General features: G+C 36.9%; 1 protein-coding gene across 1 annotated transcript in view; it reads left to right on the top strand.

Annotated features, from left to right (window-relative positions):
• LOC150096673 (twitchin-like) overlaps positions 1-23991 on the top strand; it is a 2440784-nt gene that overhangs the window by 1202710 nt on the left and 1214083 nt on the right. The window contains exon 64 of the mRNA XM_090408679.1: positions 16705-16986. Coding sequence (XP_090264805.1) covers positions 16705-16986 — 282 coding nt within the window. The remainder of the gene's footprint in view (positions 1-16704; positions 16987-23991) is intronic.

Below are 23991 nucleotides of genomic sequence, written 5' to 3'. Positions count from 1 at the left end.
TGAACCAATTAAAAAAGACAAATTTCTAAAACTCATTAGTCAAACTAATTAGAAGACCTTTATGCAAACAGTTTTCAGAAAAATGAAGATGACAGAAGTCACACTATCTAAGTCAACTGTAGGTCCGTATACTATCTGCATTATCTTCATTGGGAATTGATAAACCAAGGTACCTTCACCAGCTGTAAGAGGGCAAACTCTCCCTGCAGACAAGGATGTAGACAATATGTAAATAGAAGAAGCAGAGGAGAAGGAAATAATAGATACAAAAACAGGAAAAAAAAAAAAAAAACCTAAACCACCCATACTCTCTAAAATAAAACTGTAGCCAAGTATGAAGAAAGACTAACTATGGAGATTCAAGAAAAGTAGAAGAAACTAAAAGCAAAACAGATAAAAGGTGACTGTGAACAAAATCTCCTCATGAGAAGAATCTATAGATCTAACCCTCCCCACATCCTCCTCCTATGAAAGACTCTATGAAACAAAAAAAAAAAAATTTAAATATATGAGATTGCAGTTTTCTAACTCTGAAGTCAGGAATAATGAAAAGAACTAGCTTCAAAACCAAGAATTATAGTCACGAGTTTAAAATCCTAACAGGTTTATGTGTCAAACTAGAGCTGAATCTACAGGAAGGAGATATACTGCTCCCCTATGAGTAGAATCCTTGATAAAATGTGTTAAGCAACTTAAAGTGAGAGACTTAAGCTAGGTATAGCCTACTGACTCCATATACCTTTGTGTTTTGTCTCGCTCAATGTAAGAAGGTTCCTCAGAAACAATGAAAATTTATGCTGATTTATGACTTTAAGTTAACGTTTCTTCAAGAAACTCATTTCCTTCAACCCACAATCATGAAGGTACTAAGAAGTAAGTATTCTCTCACATTGTTATGGAGCTTCAGTACTGCATGTTGCACTAGGTTCAGGGTAATAATGCTAGTCCCTTTCCTAAGAGCTTTCCATAACATCCAAAGGGACACAGAAGTGAGAGTTCCTGACATAGACTGGGAGTTCCTGACATAGACTGGGAAATCTAGTTCTGATTTCCTATTAAGGAAATCAGAACTAGATTCATCAAAATCTATGCCCTGCCTTATGCAAATCAAACTCCAGCATTCTTTTAGAGGCTTGAAAATTATTACTAATAGCATCCATCATATCACCTTATTAGAGACTTCAACTATCTGGCAAACCTGATAGGAGGTAATCCCAGAACAGGAACTACTGGTTACAAGGACCTAGAAATTCATATTAAAAATTCACAGCTCACACATATTTGGAGAACTTGCAATCCACACAGAAGAGACTGCACCTTGATGGCCTATGACATTGGTACAAGGCCAGACTACTTCTACATGTCACCATCCTTTTACTCTCAGCAGCAATATTTTGGACTACAAACATATTGTAGTCACATATAGAATTCACATCCCTATTTTCAGCTAAACTTCATCTCTGCTGAAGTTGGAAAAATCCTAGCTAGGATTGAGACATGGTTCTTTTCAAACATTCCATCAAGCAGAACATGATAGAATGGAGTCAAGAAAATGCCTTCCTTCCGTCCTTCATAAGGAGAAAGGCTGGTTTTTAGCTAACCAACATACAGTACAAGTTATAACTCATTATAACTGTGCTTGGGCCATTGTTGTTTAATTTGTATATAAATAATATAGGAAATGGCTTAAAGGGAGATATTCAGTTATTTGCTGATGATGTAAAGTTGGGTAGCACAATAAAAAATCAAGCCGATGTTGAGAGTTTGCAGGATGATTTAAATAAGCTGGTAAAATGGACAAAAGGAAATGGATGTCAGTTCAATGTGGAAAAGTGTAAAGTTATGCATTTTGGGATTAAAAGATTATCAGTTATGTACTACATTGATGGAATGGTACTCCAAGAGATAGATGAGGCTAGGAACTGAGGGGTGTTGGTAGATAGGGAGATGAAGTTCAGAAGACACATTGCTAAGGTGTCCAAGATTGCACATAGGATTACTTGGTTATTGAGGAACACACTAACATCCAGAGATAGAGAGGTTATTATTCCCCTTTATAAAGCATTGATACTTCCACATTTGGATTACTGTGCTCAGGTTTGGTCACCTGGATTCCTTGGAGATGATGAGTTTGTGGAAAGGGTTCAGAGGAGAGTAATAAGTTGATGAGTGATGTAAAAAATGCTCCCTACATTGATAGATTGAGAGCTTGTGGATTGCAGAGGTTGGTTGATAGGCAGAGAAGAGGGAATATGATAGAAACATTTAAATTACTAAAAGGTTTTTATAAGATTGATGCAGGTGAAATGTTTCAGCTGTGTGATAGTGATGGAAGAACAAGAGGTCATCCCTGGAAATTAAGGAAAAGTGTGGTTAACAAGAGTGTGAGAACGAGGTTTTTCAGCTGGAAGGTGGTGAATGAGTGGAATGCATTGCCTGATGCACTTGTGAGTTCTTCGTCTGATGAATTCAAGAAGAGATATGATAGATATTGTTTTGATAGTTTGGGTCTCCAGTGATGAGTCTACTGACTCCATACAGATACCCTTAATAATAATTGTTATCTTTTTTTTGCTCACTAAATGATTATATACATTTCTTTGTCTCAGTTCTCCACGTTCCCTGGCCTATTGCAACATCTAATAAATATTTCATTCTATCAACCTTCACCTCACACCATATTGATTCAAAACTACTGCTATTTTTTCTTATTTCCTTATGATTATTCAAGAGGAAAAAAATTGTTTCCCTTGAATTATAAGGGGAAAAAAACTATTTTTCCCCTTGAAATTCAATCTTGGATATACATAATTCCTCTACTGTAATCTGCAACCCCCTCCTCTCGTTTTCTCCTTTTTATCCTTACAATAATCATACCATTTCTTTTCTCTTCCTCTTGGGATACCATTCTCATCCAACTCCATTTCGCTTATTCCAATTTTCAGGTGATAATCAATGAAAGAGTTTCAACCTTGGGAAATGTGCAAAGGACATCTGATTAACGAAGTTATTCCCCTTTAGATTTTCTGCATAGGAGGTGGTGAATAAGGGTGGTGAGTGGTCCAATGATGAATGTCTACGAGATGAAGTACATTAATCGATTGTGGTGTGTGAGTATCTCACCTCCCACCAGTGGCGCACCCAGGGAGGGGGCCAAGAGCCCCCCCCCCCCCCCCCAAAAAAAAAAAAAACTTAAAAATAACACTAGAAAATTTTCCAAAATACTTTTCCTAATTAAAATTCATTTTTTATTTATGTTGTGTCATGTCTTCGATTTCTATACTACTTATGAATTAGTGGTTAAATAAGGTAAGAGAACACTATAGCAGTGTTTCTCAACCTATGGTCTGCAGACCACAGGTGGTCCGTGACGATGGGACAGGTAGTCGACAGGCTTAAATTAACCAAATAAATCTATATATTTTAATTATTCAAACAAAACAAATTAAAATTGAATAAGTAAGTAAAAATTATTAAAATAAAATGAATATTATTATTATTATTATTATTACCACCCCAAGACCTCATGGAGTCAAAGACTCATCTGGGAGATCCTTTTATTACACACACAGCTCATCATACCCTGTTTTAAATACATTCAAACTCTTTGCAGACACCACATTCTCAGGCAAAGCATTCCAATTATTCACAACTCTGTATGAAAAAAGCCTCCCTCTCACTCCCCTACTCATACCCTCTTTATACAGTTTCCAGGGATGACCTCTGGTTCTCCCCTGATCTCCCACTATTCTCTGTAAAACTTCTCCAACATTGATTCTATACCCCTTACCAACTTGTAGGTCTCTATCATCCCCTCTTCCTCCTCTCCACCAGACTCTGCAAATTATATCTTCTCAATCTTTCCTCATACTCGACATTCCAGAGGTCAGAAACTACCTTAGTCAGTCTTCATTGGACCCTTTCCAACATCTCTTCATCCTTCTGAAAACCAGGTGACCAAATCTGGGCACAATAGTCCATGTGTGGCCTAATCAAAGCCTTATACAACGGAACAAGAATCTCCCTACTTCTACACGTCAGTGTCCTCCGCATCATTCCCAGAAGCCTTTGTGTTGGCTTCAAAATTTTGGCGATGTGTCCCCTAAATTTTAGATCCTTATCCACTATCACCCCCCCAGATCTCTTATTTCCTCTACCTCCAACAATATATTATCACCAAGCATAAATTCTGCAACCCATCTTTGTTTTCCAAATTTTAAAATCTTACATTTTGCAACATTGAACTCGCATCCCCATTTCCGTGCCGAATCATTCAATCTATTCAAGTCTTCCTGTAAGGCCACAACATCTTCACTACACTTCATGGTTCGTCCCAACTTTGCATCATCTGCAAACAACTGAATATCTCCATCCAAATCTTCACCTATATCATTAACACATTCGCTGCTACGTTACTTCGGCATTGTCTGTTCCCGTACGCCGAGCAATTTCACTTCTTCAAGGTCAGTACGGTAATCTCGTTGCCGGCAGTAAGCGTCATACGAGTATACTCGTAGCTGGCTTGTGCAGAGCATATACCATCTATGAGAATACACACTCTTGATGCTAGCTCCACAAGCCAAGCATTTTCACTTCTTCAAGGTCAGTACAGTAATCTCGTTGCCAGTGGTAAGCATCATACGAGTATACTCGTAGCTGGCTTGTGTGGCTGGTTTACCAACTACGAGTATACTTGTAGTTGGCAGGGAACGTGTTAATATACAAGTTAAACAGCAATGGACCTAAAAGAGACCCCTGAGGCACTCCACTAGTGATTTTCCTTTTCCTGGATATCTCTCCCCCATACACAACTTGTTGACACCTATCAGATAACCAGTCACCAATCCAATGCACTAAACTAATATCCAACCCCATCTGCTCTAGTTTAATGTCAACCTATCATGAGGTACTCTATCAAAAGCCTTTGCGAAATCCAAGTATATTACTGTGTATCCTTTTCCTCTGTCCAAGGAAGCAGTCACTTTATTGGAATAAGTAAGTAGATTACTAAAACATGACCTCCCTTTAGCAAATCCATGCTGTCCATCAAAGATAATACCATTATTATCAACCCATCTCTGGATCCTAGTTCTCACAAGCTTCTCCAACAACTTAACCACAACACCTGACAGACAGATAGGCTTATAGTTTGATGCTTGAGTTCGATCACATCCTTTATGAAGTGGCACAATCTTGCCCTCCTTCCACTCCTTAGGAACTTGACCGAGTGCAAGACTCATATTAAAAAAAATGTCAAGGCAGGTGTCAACTCCCTGGCACATTCTTTCAGAATACGTGGTGATATATTATCAAGTCCCACAGCCTTATTTATATCTAGTTTACTCAACTCCCCATACACCTCTTGCTCACCTACAGGCAGTCTCTCCTTCCCATCATCAACTACTCTCAATCCCTCCATGAAGTTACATTCACAAGATTGAAAGATCTTTATGAACTGCTCATTAAGTATCTCCACCACACATTCTGCATCAGCTGTCTTTATACCATTTTCTCCAATCAATGTCATCCTTCCATAATTATTCTTTCTTTTGCTGGCTACATATCGAAAGAACTCCTTAGGATTCTTTTTGGCTTCATTAGTTAACTGCTGTGCATACCTCTCTTTAGCTACCCTCACCAACCAAGTCACCCTCCTTGCCTATTCTTTGAAGACCTCATTGAATTGGTTATTTCCACTTCTCTTATTTTGCCTCCACAATGCCCTTTTTCTCTGTATCGCATGCTTAATCTCTTTATTCATCCATCTCCACCCACCTTATTTAACATTCTCATCCTTGGAATACATTTAGACACTGCATCTACTAAACAGTTTTTGAATATCCCCCAAGCTGCATTGATCTCTTTTCAGCTAACTCCTCATTCCACGCTACACTTGCAAGCTGTCTCCTGAGCTCTTCATAATCACCCCCCCCCCTTGTAGTTCCACATATACCCTTTTTTCACAGGGGTCCTTGCACTGCTGCTGCCAACCACCCAGGTAATCACCTCATGGTCACTTTCACCAATTGGTGGATGATTTGACACCTCATTTATAATTACATCCTCTGATGAGATGACCAATATCCAAGACCCTCAAACCTTGTGTGCACTCCATTACATAGTTATCCCTCAAAAGGTAGTTATCCCTCAAAAAGTCAAGAAACTCATATTCTTTACTTCAAGTTGCTATCTCATCATTCCAGTCTATATTGCCATAATTAAAATCACCCATAATGATCACCCTTTTCTTATTTACTTGGCTAATTTGATTGTACATTTCATTATCACCACCATCCACATTACCTGGTCTATAACAACATCCCAACCAAGTATCTGATTCCATTCACCTCTATCTCACACCATATGCCTCAAAACCACTGGCACTATTTCCCTCTTGCATCTCTACTTTATATGGACATAACTCTTTCTGTATCATCAATAGCACTCTCCCCTTTTTACCCCTTCTGTCCTCACGAAACACATCATACCCTTCCATCTCTATACCTGTCAGGATGTCATCCTCTTCCAACCATGTCTCACCTATTCCAACAATCTTTGGGTGAAAATATGCAATTAGTGCAACCATTTCATCTGCCTTATTTCTTATACTTCTAGCATTTGTATACAAACACCACAGCACATTTCTGGATCTACAGCTAAGCCCACTGATACCACTCACTCGATGTGATCTCTCCATGCTCGAATGGGGCCATTTCCCTTTCTGCTTCTTCATTTTAAAACCCTTTTCAATTCCAACTGTTTCCTCTTGATACCTGGCCATCCCATTCCTTTCCTGCCTACACATGCTCACCACCTTTTGGAGCAGCCATCTTTCTCATGCTGTGTACCCCTGTCCGCCCTAAACCTCCCCGTTTCCTTGCTCCTCTTGCACAACCATTCTCTCATTTTCTATACTCAAACCACTCACTTCCTCATTCATAACCACCTCTTCAATTTCTCCTGTCTTACTCTCCATTACTTAAAAATACTTAAAAAAATATTTAAAATTATATCCGAATATTTAAAAAAAAATATATAGCTGCAGAATATATTTTAATTTGTAGCAGCATAATGACGAGTAATAAAAGAGGGGTGAAGTGAAAAACAATATGGATTTATTGCTTCCACCTTCTCTTGATGTTTTGTCAGATTTGAAGTGAACATGTGTTGTCCACATGACCACATTTCAACCAATTGCTTGTTGTTTATTGATTTTTATTGTTGAAGGTTTTCCTCCTTCAACCAAGGCCCAATATATCTTTAGAAGTACTAAGTACTTAGAAGTATCTTTAGAAGTACTTAGACAAAATGTGTCGTGAGTTAACTCTAGTATTTATATATTTTTCAGAAATCACGCGAAAAGCAAACTGACAATTGAGGTGAAATGCTAACTCTCTTCAACCAAATTCCATTAATATGAAACTGCCATAACAGCATTCACTATATATTTAAATATATCTTAGTTTTAACACATTTACGAATTTTAACACTTAAGGTTGAATTTTATTGCTGCCGAGCGAACTCACACAATCTAATTAATAACAATGGTTTTTAGTTAGATACTATGTTTGCCAGTGCAACATATGGTTTTGCTTGAGTCTATATATACAGCATAGTTTCTGTATGAGGGGACATGTGATTTATCAATTAGTGTAGTCTTTATCCCAGTTGTCTCTAATTGCACTATTTGTTGAGAAATATATTACACAGACTGATTATACCTTATTCACTGACATAATAAAAGTACTTGTTTTTCTTGCCTCTGCAATATAGTGGCTATTGGGAGAGGGCATGGTGTTTACCACGGGAGCAATTTACTATCGCCCTTCTCTGAACATGTTTCAGCTTTTTTCATTTGCGAGGTATATGCAAAACTTTTTAATTTATTTTTTCGAAAAGTAAAATCACGGGTGAGAGTTATATGTCAGCAAGTACGGTATTTCAATTATGGATAAGTACATTCGTACCTTCTTTAAGTGGAAAAATATCTCGGATGACTGTGATAATACAAAACGAGTTTGTAATGACAGTTTGTGTGTAGTTTCTGAAGAGAAAGAGGTCTGTAACGAATCTACAGAAACACAGAATTTCCATCAGTTGCAATGTGATAATATTAATATACTGAGCAAAAGGAAAAATTTGCGGATTTGCTGGACACTCGACCAGTGGATTGCATTTAAAGGTAAATGCAGTTGGTTATTTTGTAGGAACATTTTTCTGTTTTGTGACTTTTCTCCCTTTACAATAATTATGCCTACGTTATTGTGTTATTATTCAACAATTGTTTACAGGTTTGAATGTGTATATAAAGTCAATATCAACAGTAGCCTGATTACGAACATGTCATGAAAGGGACGCGGAGGTTTGGAGCTTCCCCGGGTAGTATTCAAAAGGTATATACAATTGGTTATTTTGTATTGGGCCCTGAAACTTATTAGTTTAGAATTTAACGACTGGGAAAGGGTTTGTGTCCACCTAAAAACTCTGAAACAGAATTTGGAAACATTTTCCGAATAACTTTTTATAAGAAATTTCTGTGATTTCACAATCCATTTCAGGCTTGCAGTCATGATCACGACCTTTCGTTATCGAAAAAAGAGAGCAGCTAATTGAGCTTTCAAGTGACAGTGGGCTTAAAATGCAATTCCGTGATCGTGATTTGGCTCGATTCTAGATCTCGGCTTCAGTGAGAAGTGAATTTCCCGAATTATTTGAAGAAGTCAAAAATCTTCATGCAGTTTTCTACAACCTATCTTTGCGAGAAACAATTTTCATCACTCCTTCAAATCAAAACAAAATACAGAATTCGTCTTAGTGTGTGTGCGCGCGTGCCGATCTTTGATTGAAGTTAACCAATATTGAGCCAGATATCCAGCAACTCTGCAAGGTTGAGAAGCTCATCCATCTCATTAAAAGTAAATAGTAACATAATTATATCATTTTATTTATTTGTTTAGTAAAAATTAAAACTTTGTTTTAATTTTTATCCACAAAATTTAATTTTTTATCTATATAACCTGCCTGGTTGGCCAAGTCTCCAGCCAAAAGGCTGCGAGTTCGAATCCTGCCATGGACATGGATGTTTGTGATTGTCTGTGAAAATACTAGTGGCAGTGGTCTGCCGGTAGACAGCGTTGGTGTAGATGATGATGAAGATGATTGTAGTAGTGGTTGGTGAAGACGGAGAGTTGTAGAGTAGGTGCCCTTCCTCGATATGTCTTTGGACTACCTGGAGATGTTATGTTATAACAATATCAACAAGCTTTATATGTTCATTGTGCATCACATAGTTTGAATTTGGCACTTGGAAATGCTATATGTGTGATAAATAAGAAATTGCATTGGCATAATTGAAAAGGTATACAATTTCTTCAATAACCCTAAAAGACAGGTCGTCTTTGTTGTTTATAATATTATAATATTAATATCTTTTAAGATTTAGAATATCTTTATTTAGCTTGCAAAAAAATATTTGTGTGCACCTTACCATTGTCTAAAATAATGCAAAAAATCTGTCAGTGACCTCTTAATTGCCGTAATTTTGTTGATGATGTTGTGGCTCAATTAAATACCGTTCGTGAAACACCAGATTCTTCATTTAAAGATATTTATGATGAGGCATGTATAAAAGCCAATAATTTTAATATTGACAATAAAAAGCCAAGGACTTCATCAAAACAAACATTAAGGTCCAATGTTCCAGCCAATTCTGTAGAAGAATATTTCAGGAGAACTATTTCATTCCATGTATTGATCAAATATTGACTCAACTTCATGAACGTTTCACTCGGCACTGCAACATTTTGAAATATATTTTTTTCTCTTCTACCAAATGGAAAAGATGCTCCAACAGCAAGTGCAATGGAAGATTTTCATCAGTTGTGTGAATTTTATGACGGTGATTTGCCTTATACAAATCCAGCAATTTTGAATGCTGAATTTAAATTGTGGTATAAGAAATTTGAAAAACCGTTTGCAGTAGATGCATGTAAAAATGCCATTGATGCAGTTTCAAAGTGTGACAAAATGATATATCCTAACATCTATAACTTATTAAAAATATTTGCAACGCTTCCGGTAACAACGTGCGTCAGTAAAAGGTCATTTTCTAACTAATGACCTAACTAACTTATGCTTTTTAAAAACCTATTTAAGATCCACCATGACACAATCAAGATTGAACGGACTGGCTTTGCTATATATGCACACACACAGAGAGAGAGATTAATGTAACCATGACTGAAATAATTCAAGAGCTTTGTAAAAAGAAAAGAAAACTGGATTTTATTCTTTAAATAAATTTTTATAATTACCTAATGAATTTTATTTAATGAATAACATTTAATGAATTTTAGTTGAACAGATAAATATATTTTAAATGCAAATTCATTGTATTAAAAATATTTTTATCCGTTCAACTTGCCCCCCCCCCCCCCCCGAGATTAAATCCTGGGTGCACCACTGCCTCCCACAATGAACATTCAGACCCCATAGAAGATTTTTTAATGTCATCCCACACATGAAAGGTTATTTGCAACATATACTACATTTTTACCATGGGTGGGCTAAGGATCTTTTTTTTTTGTTTTTATTATTTTTATTATATTTATTGTATTTTTATTTTTAAGTACTGCAGAAACCCTGCTGTAGAGAACAAACATGGAACTTTTTCAAGCCACTTCAGGTCTCCAGTAAGTGGCGTGGTGATCTCACACCCAGGCAATGAAATTCATCTCCCACCTAAAGACAATCACAAGACATGCCCACTGCAGGATTAGAAACTACAGTCTGTTGGTTGGAGAGTGGGTATGCTATACACTCGGCTAACTAACCTAGGAAGTAACATTAATCCTAAAACTATCTCCCTTAGTTTTGATACTCCTAGCATTCATATATATGCATAATAATTCATTTCTTCTTTTATAACCAGTCCTATCTATGCTACTCCTCATCTGTCACTTCTCCAAACTGTTCCTGTGTGTTCACATTTATAACACTTTATATGATAAAGGATATATCTCCCTAGACTCAACCACTTCTCGTGCATCCCAGATTATCCCATTCCTATGTGGACTATTCCAATACATGTATTCATTATTGCTAATAGAATTTGCTTTCCTTGTTTCCCCTGTAAACTCGCATTCCTGTTCTCTTCTCATTTCATCATTTGCACTAACAAACACATTGGTCTCATCTGTTCCTCTTTCCTGCTCATTCACATCACCTCTGACATCTCTTTTATACAATTTGTTGCCGATGACTAGAATTCAAAACTGGGTTGATAATATCCATATTTTCTATGATGATCAGAATGAGTTTTTTAGGAAGTCACATGTTATCAATTGGTTTATGTAGTACAACAAGATGACAAATTTACTGGATAAGGGAGCTGGATGTACAGTGGTATACTTGGATTTTTTTTGAAGGTCACACAACAAGCTGATAATTAATTGAAATGGTTAGGATTAGATATCAGCTTGTCATGTAGTAATCTATCAAAGACCTTCAAAAAAATCCAAGTCTTCTGCTGTATATCCAGTTCCCTTATCTAGTGATATAATGAATGCAATAATAAATGCTGATTACCATGTTAATCTGAAAGAAAGGATTATCTCAGAAAGGTATACTCTGGCACTTGTGTTTATATATCCTACACTAGTTTTTTATTTTATTTGTGTAGGGTTCCCCCAACCTCGACCCTCCTTAGGACTGGTTGAGCCTCCTAATGAGAGATTAAGTACTATATCCTATGACTGTAGCCTGTGCATTCACAGGGCCAGTTTGCCTGCTTGCGGGATGAAAAACCCCAGATAAACTGGGGGGGGGGGGTACCCTGCTGTCCACACCCAAGATCAGCTAACTTGGCTATTGCCGAGAAAGATCCTTAAGCTCCTCACATCGTTGATGGGAATCAAACTTAGGACACTCCTTCCTCAGGCATATGGTTGCGATACTCAAAGGCACTAGGCTAACCGCGCAGACATCAGTAAAATTCACATTTTGCTAGATGGTTTCAAATAATTAAAACCTTAAATCTCTGGCAATCTGCAACTCCAGTCCTATGAACTATAATTAGCAATAACTTTATCCTTTATTTTAGATATAAATACCTTGCCATAATTATACTAATGCTGCTAGCATTGTAGAGCATTTTTGGAAAAGGCAAGGTTTTTTTAAGAGATTGCTAGTGTTGCGAGTGAATGTAGCAGTATAAGCGTGCTTCAGTTTTGTCAGCCGGATACAATAATTCTTCAGTAGTGAAATTTTCTTTATTTCTTTTTTGCTGCATGTTAGTTCCCACTGCTTTTGCTTTCTGAAAATGTGAACCATAAGGAAGCCCACTTCTAAAGAATTATTGTATTTATATTCTTTTCATTCACTCAACAGTTGACTTTTGGTGCATACATGAAACAATTCTGACAACACGTCCACCAGGAAGAATCTAGTGCTGACTCAAGGAAGCTTCAGCATAAAGATTGAGTCAGCACTAAATTCTTCATGGTGGACATGTTGTCAGAATTGTTTCATGTATGCACCAAAAGTCAACTGTTGAGTAAATGAAAAGAATGATTATTATTATTATTACATGACACCTCCAAGGAGTCTGAAGAATCATCGAGGGAGGGCAGCTATTCTATAACTCTCCTCCACCAATCAGTTCACCACCTCCAGTGAACTGCAACTACCATCATCATTTACACCAACACCACCGCAGCTACCATCATCATCTACACCAACACCATCTGCTGGCCACCACCAGAACTAGTATTTTCACAGCCAATGACAAACATCCATGCCCACAGCGGGATTCAAACCTGCAGCCTTTTGGCTGGAGAGTGGATACACTAACCACTCGGCCAACCAGGCCAGCGAAAGAAGGAAAGCATTAACATATGTGAAAAGTATGATGATAGGTTATAGCATTTCAAAATGTGAGCTAAAATCACCAGTAATAAATAAAAGCAGCATGGAAATGTTAGTCATGATATCAAAGGGAATAGAGTGGAAGAAGCTAGGCAAGAGTTGATGTAAATAAAAGATGAAATGAATTATCTGGAAGATGAGATCAAACATCTAAACAAGAGATTAACTGATGTGAATGAGATGTTAGTATTACAAAGAAAAAGTCAAAGAATAATTTTATAGCATTGTACTCAAGCATTACAGGTATTATTATTAATAAATTACACAAAACATGCTTTCCAAGTTGAACATTCAAACAAATAACTGATGCTTTGCAGAGAAAGAAAAAGTGGACATCAGAATTATTATTATTATTAACATCTGATCTCCATGAAGTAAGAGACTCATTGTAGGAGATACACACTATTTCACACAGTGCTCATCCTTAAATTGATTCAATGTGTATATGTTCACAATAAACTCAGGCAATGAATTCCACTTGCCAACAACTCTCCATGTCAACCACCTTCTAACCTCCTCTCCCAATCTACGAAAAATCTCTTCCATGTTAACCTGATAACAACCCCTGACTAGCTTATATGTCTCAATCATATCCCCCCCCCCTCTTCCTCCTATTCACGAGATTTTTGCAATTTACATTCTCTCAATCCATCCTTATACTTCACATTCCAAAGACCACTGACCACCTTTATGAATCTTCTCTAGACCCTTTCCAACATATCCTCATCACCACCATGAAAACCTGGTGACTAAATCCGATCACAATAATCCATATGAGGCCTGATCAAGCCCTTATACAATGGTATCATGACCTCTCTATTTCTGCATGTCAGGGTCCTCTGCATCATTGCCATTATCCGATGTGATGTCTTCACAACTAGTGCAATGTGGCCCCTGAATTTCAGGTGCTTGTCCACCACCACTTGCAGATTTCTCATCTCCTCTACTTCTTTTAAAGTGTCCCCACCAAGTGTATACTTTGCATCCCATCGTCGCTTACCAAATCTCAAAACCTTACACTTTGCAACATTGAAGACAGTTCCACTTACCTACCCATTCGTGCAATTTATTCCAGTTCCTCTGTGAGGCTATAACATCTGGTTGACTCTGCTTTGTTAAACCCATTCCGATATCATTAATATACAAATTGAGCAATAATAGTTCCACAACTGACCCCTGCAGGGTCAGTTTTGGAACTATTATTGCTCAATTTTTCAATTGCTCAATTGCTCTACACAAATGGTGACCTTCATCTTTCGGGATACTACCCCATACAACTTACTGATATTTATACTTATGGCATAATAATAGATAATAATTATTAGATAATAACGATATTCCCTTAAGAAGTGTGGTGATATGTCATCAAAACCTGCCTTATTGACATCAAGGTTATTTATTTCCTCAATTACCATTTGCTCACTGACAATTAAGGCAATCCTCTCCTATGTCCTCTACACTTATGTTCTTCATGATTCCAACCTGATCACAATGAAACACTCATATACTGATCACTGAATACCCCAACAATGACTTCTGCAGCAGTTACTATTCCACTGTTTTCATCCATTAACATCATCTTACCATGATCATTCTTCCTTCTACTTTCCACATATCTAAAAAATTCTATAGGTTTTTTTCTTTGCCTCATTTGCCAATTTCAGATCATACTGCACTTTTGTTTACCATACTAAGTCACTCTCTTGGTTTGTTCCTTATGCTCTTCATGTTACTGATTATTACCATTATTCTTTTTGTATTGTCTCCAAAGTATGTTCTACTACTTCTTCTAGATATCATTCTTAAGCTCCTCATTCATCCATTTTACACTTACCTTATTTTGGCTTTCAAATGCTTTCACACATTGATTCTGTTATGTATTTATTTGTCTGTTTCCAAGCAGCATTTATTTCATTACTGCTCAATTCTTTGATCCATGCTATAGCTCCAAGCTGTCTTCTAAGCTTGTCATAATTACCAGCTTTATAATTCCACATGTATCCTTTCCTCACAAAAGTCTGCTTATGGCAAGCCACAACCAAGTGATCACTTCATGATCACTCTTACCACGTGGAAGTAAGTATGAAACTCAACTCGCAATTACATCCTCTGATCAGATCTAAAACTTTCAATCATGGCGTGCCCACCTTTACATGCTGCCTGAGATAGTTATCTATCAAGAACTCAAGAAATTCATTTTCTTTATTCCCAAATTCTATCTTTTCAATACTGCCATAATTAAAATCACCCATAATAATTACCCTTCCTTTGTTCACTCCACATTTCCTTGCCTATAGCAATATCCAGCTAAATATGTCTTCCTGTCAATCTCCACATTACACCACACTGCCTCATAACCAGTGTCTCTATTTCCTTCTTTCATGTTTATCTTATGTGGACATAATTTTCCTGGTATCATCATCAGCACTCTCTTTTTCCCTTCCAATCCTCATGAAAAATACTACATCCTTGCATTTCTATCCCCGTTAGAATATCATCTTCATTCAAACCATGTTTCACTTATTCCAACAATTTTGGGGCATATAAACTCAATCAGTGAAACCATTTCATCTCCCTTATTTCTGATACTTCTGGCATTTATAATTAAACACAGTAATTCATTTTTAGGTCTATAACCAGTCCTACCCAAGCCACTTGTTGGTTGTGATTTCCCCCATCACACCTGCCCAATCACATTTCTCACCACTTACCACATATATCTGCTCACTCTCAACTTCTCCACCCACATTACAATATACTCCATCTTCATACACACATTCACTGCCACTTTCAACATCCACACTTCCTATGCCATGTCTCCTTGTTCACTCAGGTTTCCCCCATTTCCCTCTTCCTCTTGCATTCCCATTCTCTCTCTCTTCATCTCTCACACTACTACTGTTTTCAATGTCTAGCACTTCTGGCTCTTCAATACCACTCTCCTGATTTTTCACTTCATCTCTTGCTTCTGATCCCTTGCACACATCACACACACACTGTACATCCATACACCATGGTTCCATTCCATAACACTTTCTCCTATACACTCACTCCAAAGCCATTTAAATGCAACCCATGATACCTGTATAATTTCATTCTTCCCTCATACACATGCTGAACGTCCACAGACTGTACTACTTTCACATCACATAGCTCTGCTGGCATACAATTCATGATTTTGGCTCTCCATCAAATGTATCAGCAGAATTGATCTGGCATTTTTAAACACTTGTCATTTGTTATAATTAGCTGCTGGTATAGAAGCCTTATTGATTTCAATGCATAGCATGTAGATGCATTTCCATTACTTGCCTGTTAATCATGCTATGGCTATTTGGATATTAGACATCCATAAATCTGCACTGGAAAATTATATGAATGCAAAATATATTGATTTGTTTAGAATTATTAAATACATTTTTTTTCCTTTGATATGTATGTAATATAGTCCTCTCAATTTATTTCTGTACCTTTTTATTAAATCCTTTTTTTCTAGGATGAAAACAGATTTAAAGGAAAAGCTAATTTGCAGAATTTACAGGGTGAAGATTAATATATCTGAATAAACCCTTTATTCAAATATATTAGTCTTTACTATTATACGATTTATTATTATTTTCTTTCCATTATTAATTTTTGCTTATATATAACAACTGTATTATTAGTTATATTTAATATAATATATATTCACTTATATAAACCCCATTACAATACTGATTCCTTTTTAAAATATGGTATATGATATTTATCATATCAGTGACTCTTTTCCCATTATTGCAGTGCCACCCAAAATTGATCGGACAATGTTACATAAAGTTAGAGTTAAAGCAGGCCACCCATTCAACTTTGATGTGAACGTCACTGGAGAACCTCCTCCCAACACAACATGGTCATTGAAAGGCCGGAAAATACTTCCATCTGATCGAGTGAAACTCGTAAATGAACCATATAACACAAAGTTGTCAGTAAAACATTCCTCACGCAATGACAGTGGCAAGTATACCATTATTGCTGAAAATGAATATGGAAAAGATGAAGCCGATGTCGAAGTTATTGTATTAGGTATTTTGCATTTTAATATACCTTTTAAAATTTATTTTTAAATGGAATAATCATTGAACTTTTTTTCTTTTTTTCAAAACACTATTTTATTAAGGTACAGGTGTGTTATATCAGGGGAAACTAGAATGGTAAGTGTGGATGATAGAAGAGATAACCATGGATAGTGCTTTTGTTTATAGTAATAGGAAGTTCGGTACATCATCACAGATTATTATTATTATTGTTATTTATATGGACACTCCTTGAAGTCGAAAGACTTATTGAGGGAAATCCACTCTATCCATTAACACAATACCTATCATGCATCTCCTTAAACCTATTCACTGTTTTAGTATGTTGGGGTGCTCACAACAACCTCTGGCAATCTATCCCATTCATTCACCACTCAACAAAAAAAGAACCTAGTCCATACACCAGTGGTTCTCAAAGAGTGCGTCGGGGCGCACTGGTGCACCCTAGAAGATTTCTGGGTGCGCCCTGTGGTATTCCAGAGAAATATGTGTCCAGATATAAAAATAAATATAGTTACTGTATTATACCTTTTCATTACGGATATACTGCTCTTTTTGTCAACACATCATTATTATGTTAATTAACAGCGGTTTTTCTTGCAAAGAGAACAAGAATATGGTTTATTCTTGTTGTATATATTACTTATTTTAAAAGTGTTGGAAGTGGATTTTATGTGCATATTACTTATTTTCAGATAAATACACCCAAATAAAATGGATAGATTTCTCAAAAAGAAGCGTGATGTTGAAGAATATCACGCTTCTGGAAGTGAGCAAAGGTTAAGTGCAAATAAGAAAGCAAAATTGCGGCCTACTCGCAAATATAATGAAAGTTATTTAAGCTTTGGTTTCACTTGGACCAGAAGTGAAGATCATCCTTTGCCGCTATGTTTAGTATGTGGATGTAAAATGGCAAATGAATCATTGCTTCCTAGTAAATTGAGTAAACATTTTAAAACTATACACTCTAATTTACAAGATAAATCTGTAAGTTTTTTCAAGAGATTGTCTGAACAGCAAACAAAAGCGGCAAATTCTTTTAAAAGTATAATGACTGTTTCTGATAAAGCTCAAATCGCTTCTTATCAAGTCTCAGAACTGATAGCAAAAAATATGAAAGATCATACTTTAGGTGAGTCACTTATTTTGCCTGCATACAAAAAAATGGTCATGACAATGCTAGGAAATGAAGCAGCAATGAAAATAAGCAAGATTCCTCTGTCCAACGATACAGTTCACAGGCGTATTATAGAAATGTCTTCTGATATCGAGAAAAATGTATACAGTAATAAACTTCAGTATTCAAATTTTGCATTGCAAAATCAACATTGCATTGATCAGTCAACAGACATTACCAACAAGGCGCAACTCTTAGCATTCGTCCGTTTTATGAATGAAGATCAAATAGTAAATCAGTTTCTTTTTTGCAAAGAATTAAGTGTGTCTACAAAAGGTGAGGACGTTTTTAACATTTTGAATAGCTATCTTGATAAATGGCAGTTAACATGGAAGTCGTGTGTAGGCATTTGTACAGATGGAGCCCCTTCCATGGTAGGCTGTGTTAAGGGCCTTACATCTTTTGTAAAAAAACGAAATGAGAATGTTATCATAACTCACTGCTTTCTTCATAGGGAGGCCTTGAATGCCAAAAACATTGGGAGAAAAATTAAGAGAAGTTTTAGATCAAGTTGTTCAGATGGTAAACTTTATTAAAACAAGACCTGTCAAATCGCGTTTATTCGGAAAGCTTTGTATCGATATGGATTCACAACACAGACGGCTGCTTTTACACACTGAGCTGAGGTGGCTGTCAAGGGGGGGAAAGTACTTACCCGTGTACACGAGCTACGACAAGAACGTCTTGAATTTTTTTAAAGAGATGAAACAATTACATTTTTGTAACCTCCTTCGGTGCAAATTATGGATTGCAGGTTACAGTATTTGGCCGATATATTTCAGCAGCTCAATATTTTGAATACTAGCATGCAAGGGAAAGAAGAAAATATTCTCACATCCACTGACAAAATGAAAGCGTTTCAGAGAAAACTACAGATTTGGAAAAGAAAAGCTGTTGAAGGTAATTTGGAAATGTTTCCATTGGTAAGTAACACTTGCATAAATGAAACACTTCCAATAATAGTTGAACATTTAACAAGTTTAGAAGAAAAATTGAGTTCTTATTTTCCATCACTTAACACTGAACAATACGATTGGATTAGAAACTCATTTATGGAAACTTCAAGTGATTTTGGTTTAACATTAACAGAAGAAGAAGAACTGGCAGCTATATCCACTGATCGTGGATTGATGATTAAACATAAGGAATTGCCTCTTGAAGCCTTTTGGATTTCTATAAAAGAAGAATATGTGTCAATATCTAAAAAAGCTTTGAACATTTTACTACAATTTTCAACATCATATTTATGTGAAATAGGATTTTCTACCCTCACCACAATTAAGTGTAAAAAGAGAGGAACTCTTCAATGTATTGACGAGGAAATGAGAGTTTGCCTTTCAAATATATGCCCAAACATTGAAGCAATTGCTAGGACACATCAGGCTCATGTTTCTCACAAACACAAGAATGAATAAACTTAAGATATGTTTCATTTTATTTTTTTTTTATCACATTATTTTTTTTCTGTAATATTTAACTTAATTATTATAACATATTTCTCAGAAATGTGTATATAGTGCACCTACAATTATTTGTAGGATTTTAAATGCACCCCGACTTCAAAAAGTTTGAGAACCACTGCCATACACCCTTACTAACCACACTCTTAGACAACTTCAAAGTGTCACTCCTTGTTTTCCCTTTACTCCCCATGTATTGAAATATTTCTTCTGAGTCAATCTTATAGTGCCTCTTAGTAACTTATAGGATTCTATCATATCCATCTTCTCTGCTTGTTAGGTAATATCTTCGCTGCTCACACCCACCCTCAGTCTATCCTTATAGGGAACATTTCACAGACCTGTCACCAGCTTTGTCACCCTTCTCTGAAATTCTCTCCACCACCTCCTGATCACCAAGAAAGACAGGTAACCAAATCTAGGCATGGTAGACAACATGTGGCCAAAATAGCCTTATAAAGAGGGATGCTCATTAAGTATCTCCACCATACCTTCTGCAACAGCTGCCTTTATACCATTTTCTACAATCAGTGTCATCCTTCCATAATCATTCTATTTTTTTTTTTTTTTTCTGGTTACATATCGAAAGGATTATTTTCGGCTTCATTAGCTAACGCTGTTCATACCTCTGTAAGAAAAGGATATATGTGAAACTATAAGGGGAGGGGGTGATTATGAAGAGCTCAGGATATAGCTTGCAGGTATAACATGGAATGAGGAGTTATCTGGAAAAGAGATCGGTGCAGCTTGGGGGATTTTCAAAAGCTATGTAGTAGATATAAAGTCTAAATATATTCCTGGGTGAGAAGGTTAAATAAGGTAGGTGTGAAGTGGATGAATAAAGAGATTAAGCATGTGATACAGAGAAAAAAGGCATTATGGAGGCAGCATAAGAGAAGTGGAAATAACCAATTTCACGAGGCCAGGCAAGGCAGGTGACTTGGTTGGTGAGAGTAGCTAAAGTGAGGTATGAACAGACAGTTAGCTAATGAAGCCAAGAAGAGTCCTAAGGAGTTCTTTCGATATGTAGCCAGAAAAAGAAAGAATGATTATGGAAGGATGACATTGATTAGGAAAACGCTATAAAGACGTTGTAGAAGGTGTGGTGGAGATACTTAATGAGCAGTTAATAAAGGTCTTTCAATCTTGTGAATGTGACTTCATGGATAGATTGAGAGCAGTTGATGACGGGGAGGAGAGACTGACTGTAGGTGAGCAAGAGGTGTATGGGGAGTTGAGCAAACTTAACGAACTTGACCCAGTGCAAGCATCAAACTATAGGCCTATCTGTGGGTCAAGTGTAGTGAAGTTGCTGGAGAAGCTTGTGAGAACTAGGATCCAGAATTGGGTTGACAAGAGTGGTATTATCTTTGATGGACAGCATGGATTTGCTAAAAGGAGGTCATGTGTTAGTAATCTACTTATTACAATAAGGTGACTGCTTTCATGGACAGAGGAGAACGATACATAGTATAATGCTTTGATTTTGCAAAGGCTTTTGCTAGATTACTGCGTGATAAGTTGATAGTCAAACTAGAGTGGATGGGGTTGGATATTAGATTGGTGCATTGGATTGGAGACTGGCTATCTGATAGGTATCAACAAGTTGTGTATGGGGGGAGCGATATCCAGAAAAGGGAAAGTCACTAGCAGTGTGCCTCAGGGGTCTGTTTTAGGGCCATTACTGTTTAACTTGTATATTAATGATATTGGTGAAGGTTTGGATGGAGATATTCGGTTGTTTGCAGATGATGCAAAGTTGGGACGAACCATGAAGAGCAGAAGAAATGTTGTGGCCTTGCAAGAAGACTTGAATAAATTGAGTGATTGGGTACAGGAATGGGGATGTGAGTTCAATGTTGCAAAATGTAAGGTTTTAGAATTTGGAAAACAAAAATGAGATGCAGAATTTATGCTTGGTGAGGATATATTGTCAGAGGTGGAGGAATTAAGAGATCTGGGGGTGATAGTGAATAAGGATCTGAAATTTAGGGGACACATTGCCAAAGTTGTGAAGACAACTTTGGCAATGTGTCTTCTGGGAATGATGCGGAGGACACTGACTTGTAGAAGTAGGGAGATTCTTGTTCCATTGTATAAGGCTTTGATTAGGTCACACACAGACTATTGTGCTCCGATTTGGTCATGTGATTATCAGAAGGACAATAAGTTGTTGGAAATGGTCTAGAGGCGACTGACTAAGGTAGTTTCCAACTTCTGGAATGTCGAGTATGAGGAAAGATTGAGAAGATGCAATTTGCAGTGCCTGGTGAACAGGAGGAGGAGGGGATATATGATAGAGACCTACAAGTTATAAAGGGATTGTTATGGGATCAATGCTGGAGAGGTTCTACAGAAAATAGTGGGGATCAGGGGAGAACCAGAGGTCATCCCTGGAAGCTGTATATGGAGGGTGTGAGTATGCGAGTGAGAAGCAGGTTTTTTCATGTAGAGTTGTGAATGATTGAAATGCCTTGCCTGAGAGTGTGGTGTCTGCAGAGAATTTCCGTGTGTTTAAAGCACGGTATGATGAGCTATGTGTATGATCAAAGGACGTCCTAGATGAGTCTTTGACTCCATGGGGTCTTGGGTAATAATAATAATAATAATAATAATAATAATAATATCCCTATCTTTACTTGTCAGTGTGCTCTTCTGCATCCAAGTAATCTGCTGAGCTGTTTTGCCAACTCTTGCAAAACTCTGAATTTCAAATCTCTCCACCATCATCCCCAGATCCTTAGCAACATCAAATTCCTCTAAACTAGTATTATCAATATGATACAAAGTGTGTAATCTTTTCATCCCAAAGTGCATTACCTTACATGCAACTTTGACTTGACAACCATTTTCTATTTCCTACACCGCCAATTAATCATCTTGTAAGATATCTTCCTCACCTTTATCGACTGTTGTCCTCTGTAGTTTTGCATCATCAGCAAACAACTGAATGTTCCTCTTCAAATCTTCTGCTATATCATTAATATACAAACTAAAGAGTAGTGATACTGGTTCTGAGCCCTGAGGCATTTCACTAGTTACCCTTGTTTGCCTTGCTGTACCATACACCACCTTATGATGTCTATCATCCATCTCCTATCCATGCCACCAGCCTCATATCTGTTCCCATTCGCATTTGCTCCAACTTATGTAATAATTTTCTATGCAGTATTCTGTCAAATGCCTTTGCAAAGTACAGCAATATCATGGTGTAGTCATTTTCTTTATCCAGTTCTTCTGTCCTTTTCTTTGTCCACCTCATTATAAAATGTGAATAAATTACTGAGGCTGAACCTACCTTTTACAGAGCCATACTTCCCCCTATAAAGTGTCATATTCCTATCCACCCATTCCTGAATTTTACTTTTAACTAACTTTTCCAATACTTGAACTGCCATTCCAGAGATACTAATTAGTCTGCAATTTGCTACTTCTGTCTTGGAGCCATCTTTATGTAATGGAACTGTCTTACCCTCTTTCCACTCCCTTGTGATCCTTGCCAGAGCTGAGACTAGATTAAACAACTCCATTAAAGGCAATACCAGTTCACTTGCACATTCTCATAGCACATGCATAGACATACTATCCAGGCCCACATCTGTATGCACATTGATAATTTTCAATATACTGAGTAACTCCAGTTCATCCATCTCAATACTCACAACAGTTTTTCTAACCTCAGTAACTGCAAAGTCACCATCTGGATGATATACCCTTGCAAAATGATTACTTAGTAACTGAACTATTTCTTCTGCTTCTGTTACTTTCCTATCATCAGCACTGAGTAAAGTTATCTTTCCATAATCATTTCTCTTACTTGCTACATAACAAAAAAAAAAAAAACTGTTTTGGATTTACTTTGGTCTGCTTAGCTAATTTTCTCTCGAAATCCGATTTAACCTTCCTTACCATACTAATTGAGTTAGTATGGTAAGGAGGTTAAACACTTAAACACGTAAGTTCTTAAACACTGGGCCTAAACTAGAATAAATGATAAGAGAAGCACAATGGAGAAAGAAATGGCGAAGCATCATCAGAAAGGTCACGAGCCCTCAGTTATGAGGAAATCTGAGAGAGAGAGAGAGACAGAGACCATACTAATTACCCTTCTTCATTGTGCTTTATACTGTTCATGGGCATGCTGATCACCTTGTTGTTTATATTCCTTCCACAATGCTCCTTTTTTTGTATCTCCTGCTTTATATTGCTAGTCATCCACTTAATTCCTACTTGGTTTATCCTCCTGATGTTCAGTATGCACTCTGATACTGCCTCGCTCAAACAATCCTTGATCATGTCCCATGCACTAATGAAATTCATTCTATGCAGTTCCCTATGCCATGGCACTGCTCCAACA

The sequence above is a fragment of the Typopeltis vanoorti genome, chromosome 18 (genome assembly GCF_054136105.1).
Source record: "Typopeltis vanoorti isolate ZY-2024b chromosome 18, IOZ_Tvanoo_1.0, whole genome shotgun sequence".
Taxonomy (NCBI): domain Eukaryota; kingdom Metazoa; phylum Arthropoda; class Arachnida; order Uropygi; family Thelyphonidae; genus Typopeltis; species Typopeltis vanoorti.
Note: the sequence above shows the minus strand (reverse complement) of the source record. Positions and strands in the feature narration are given on the sequence as shown.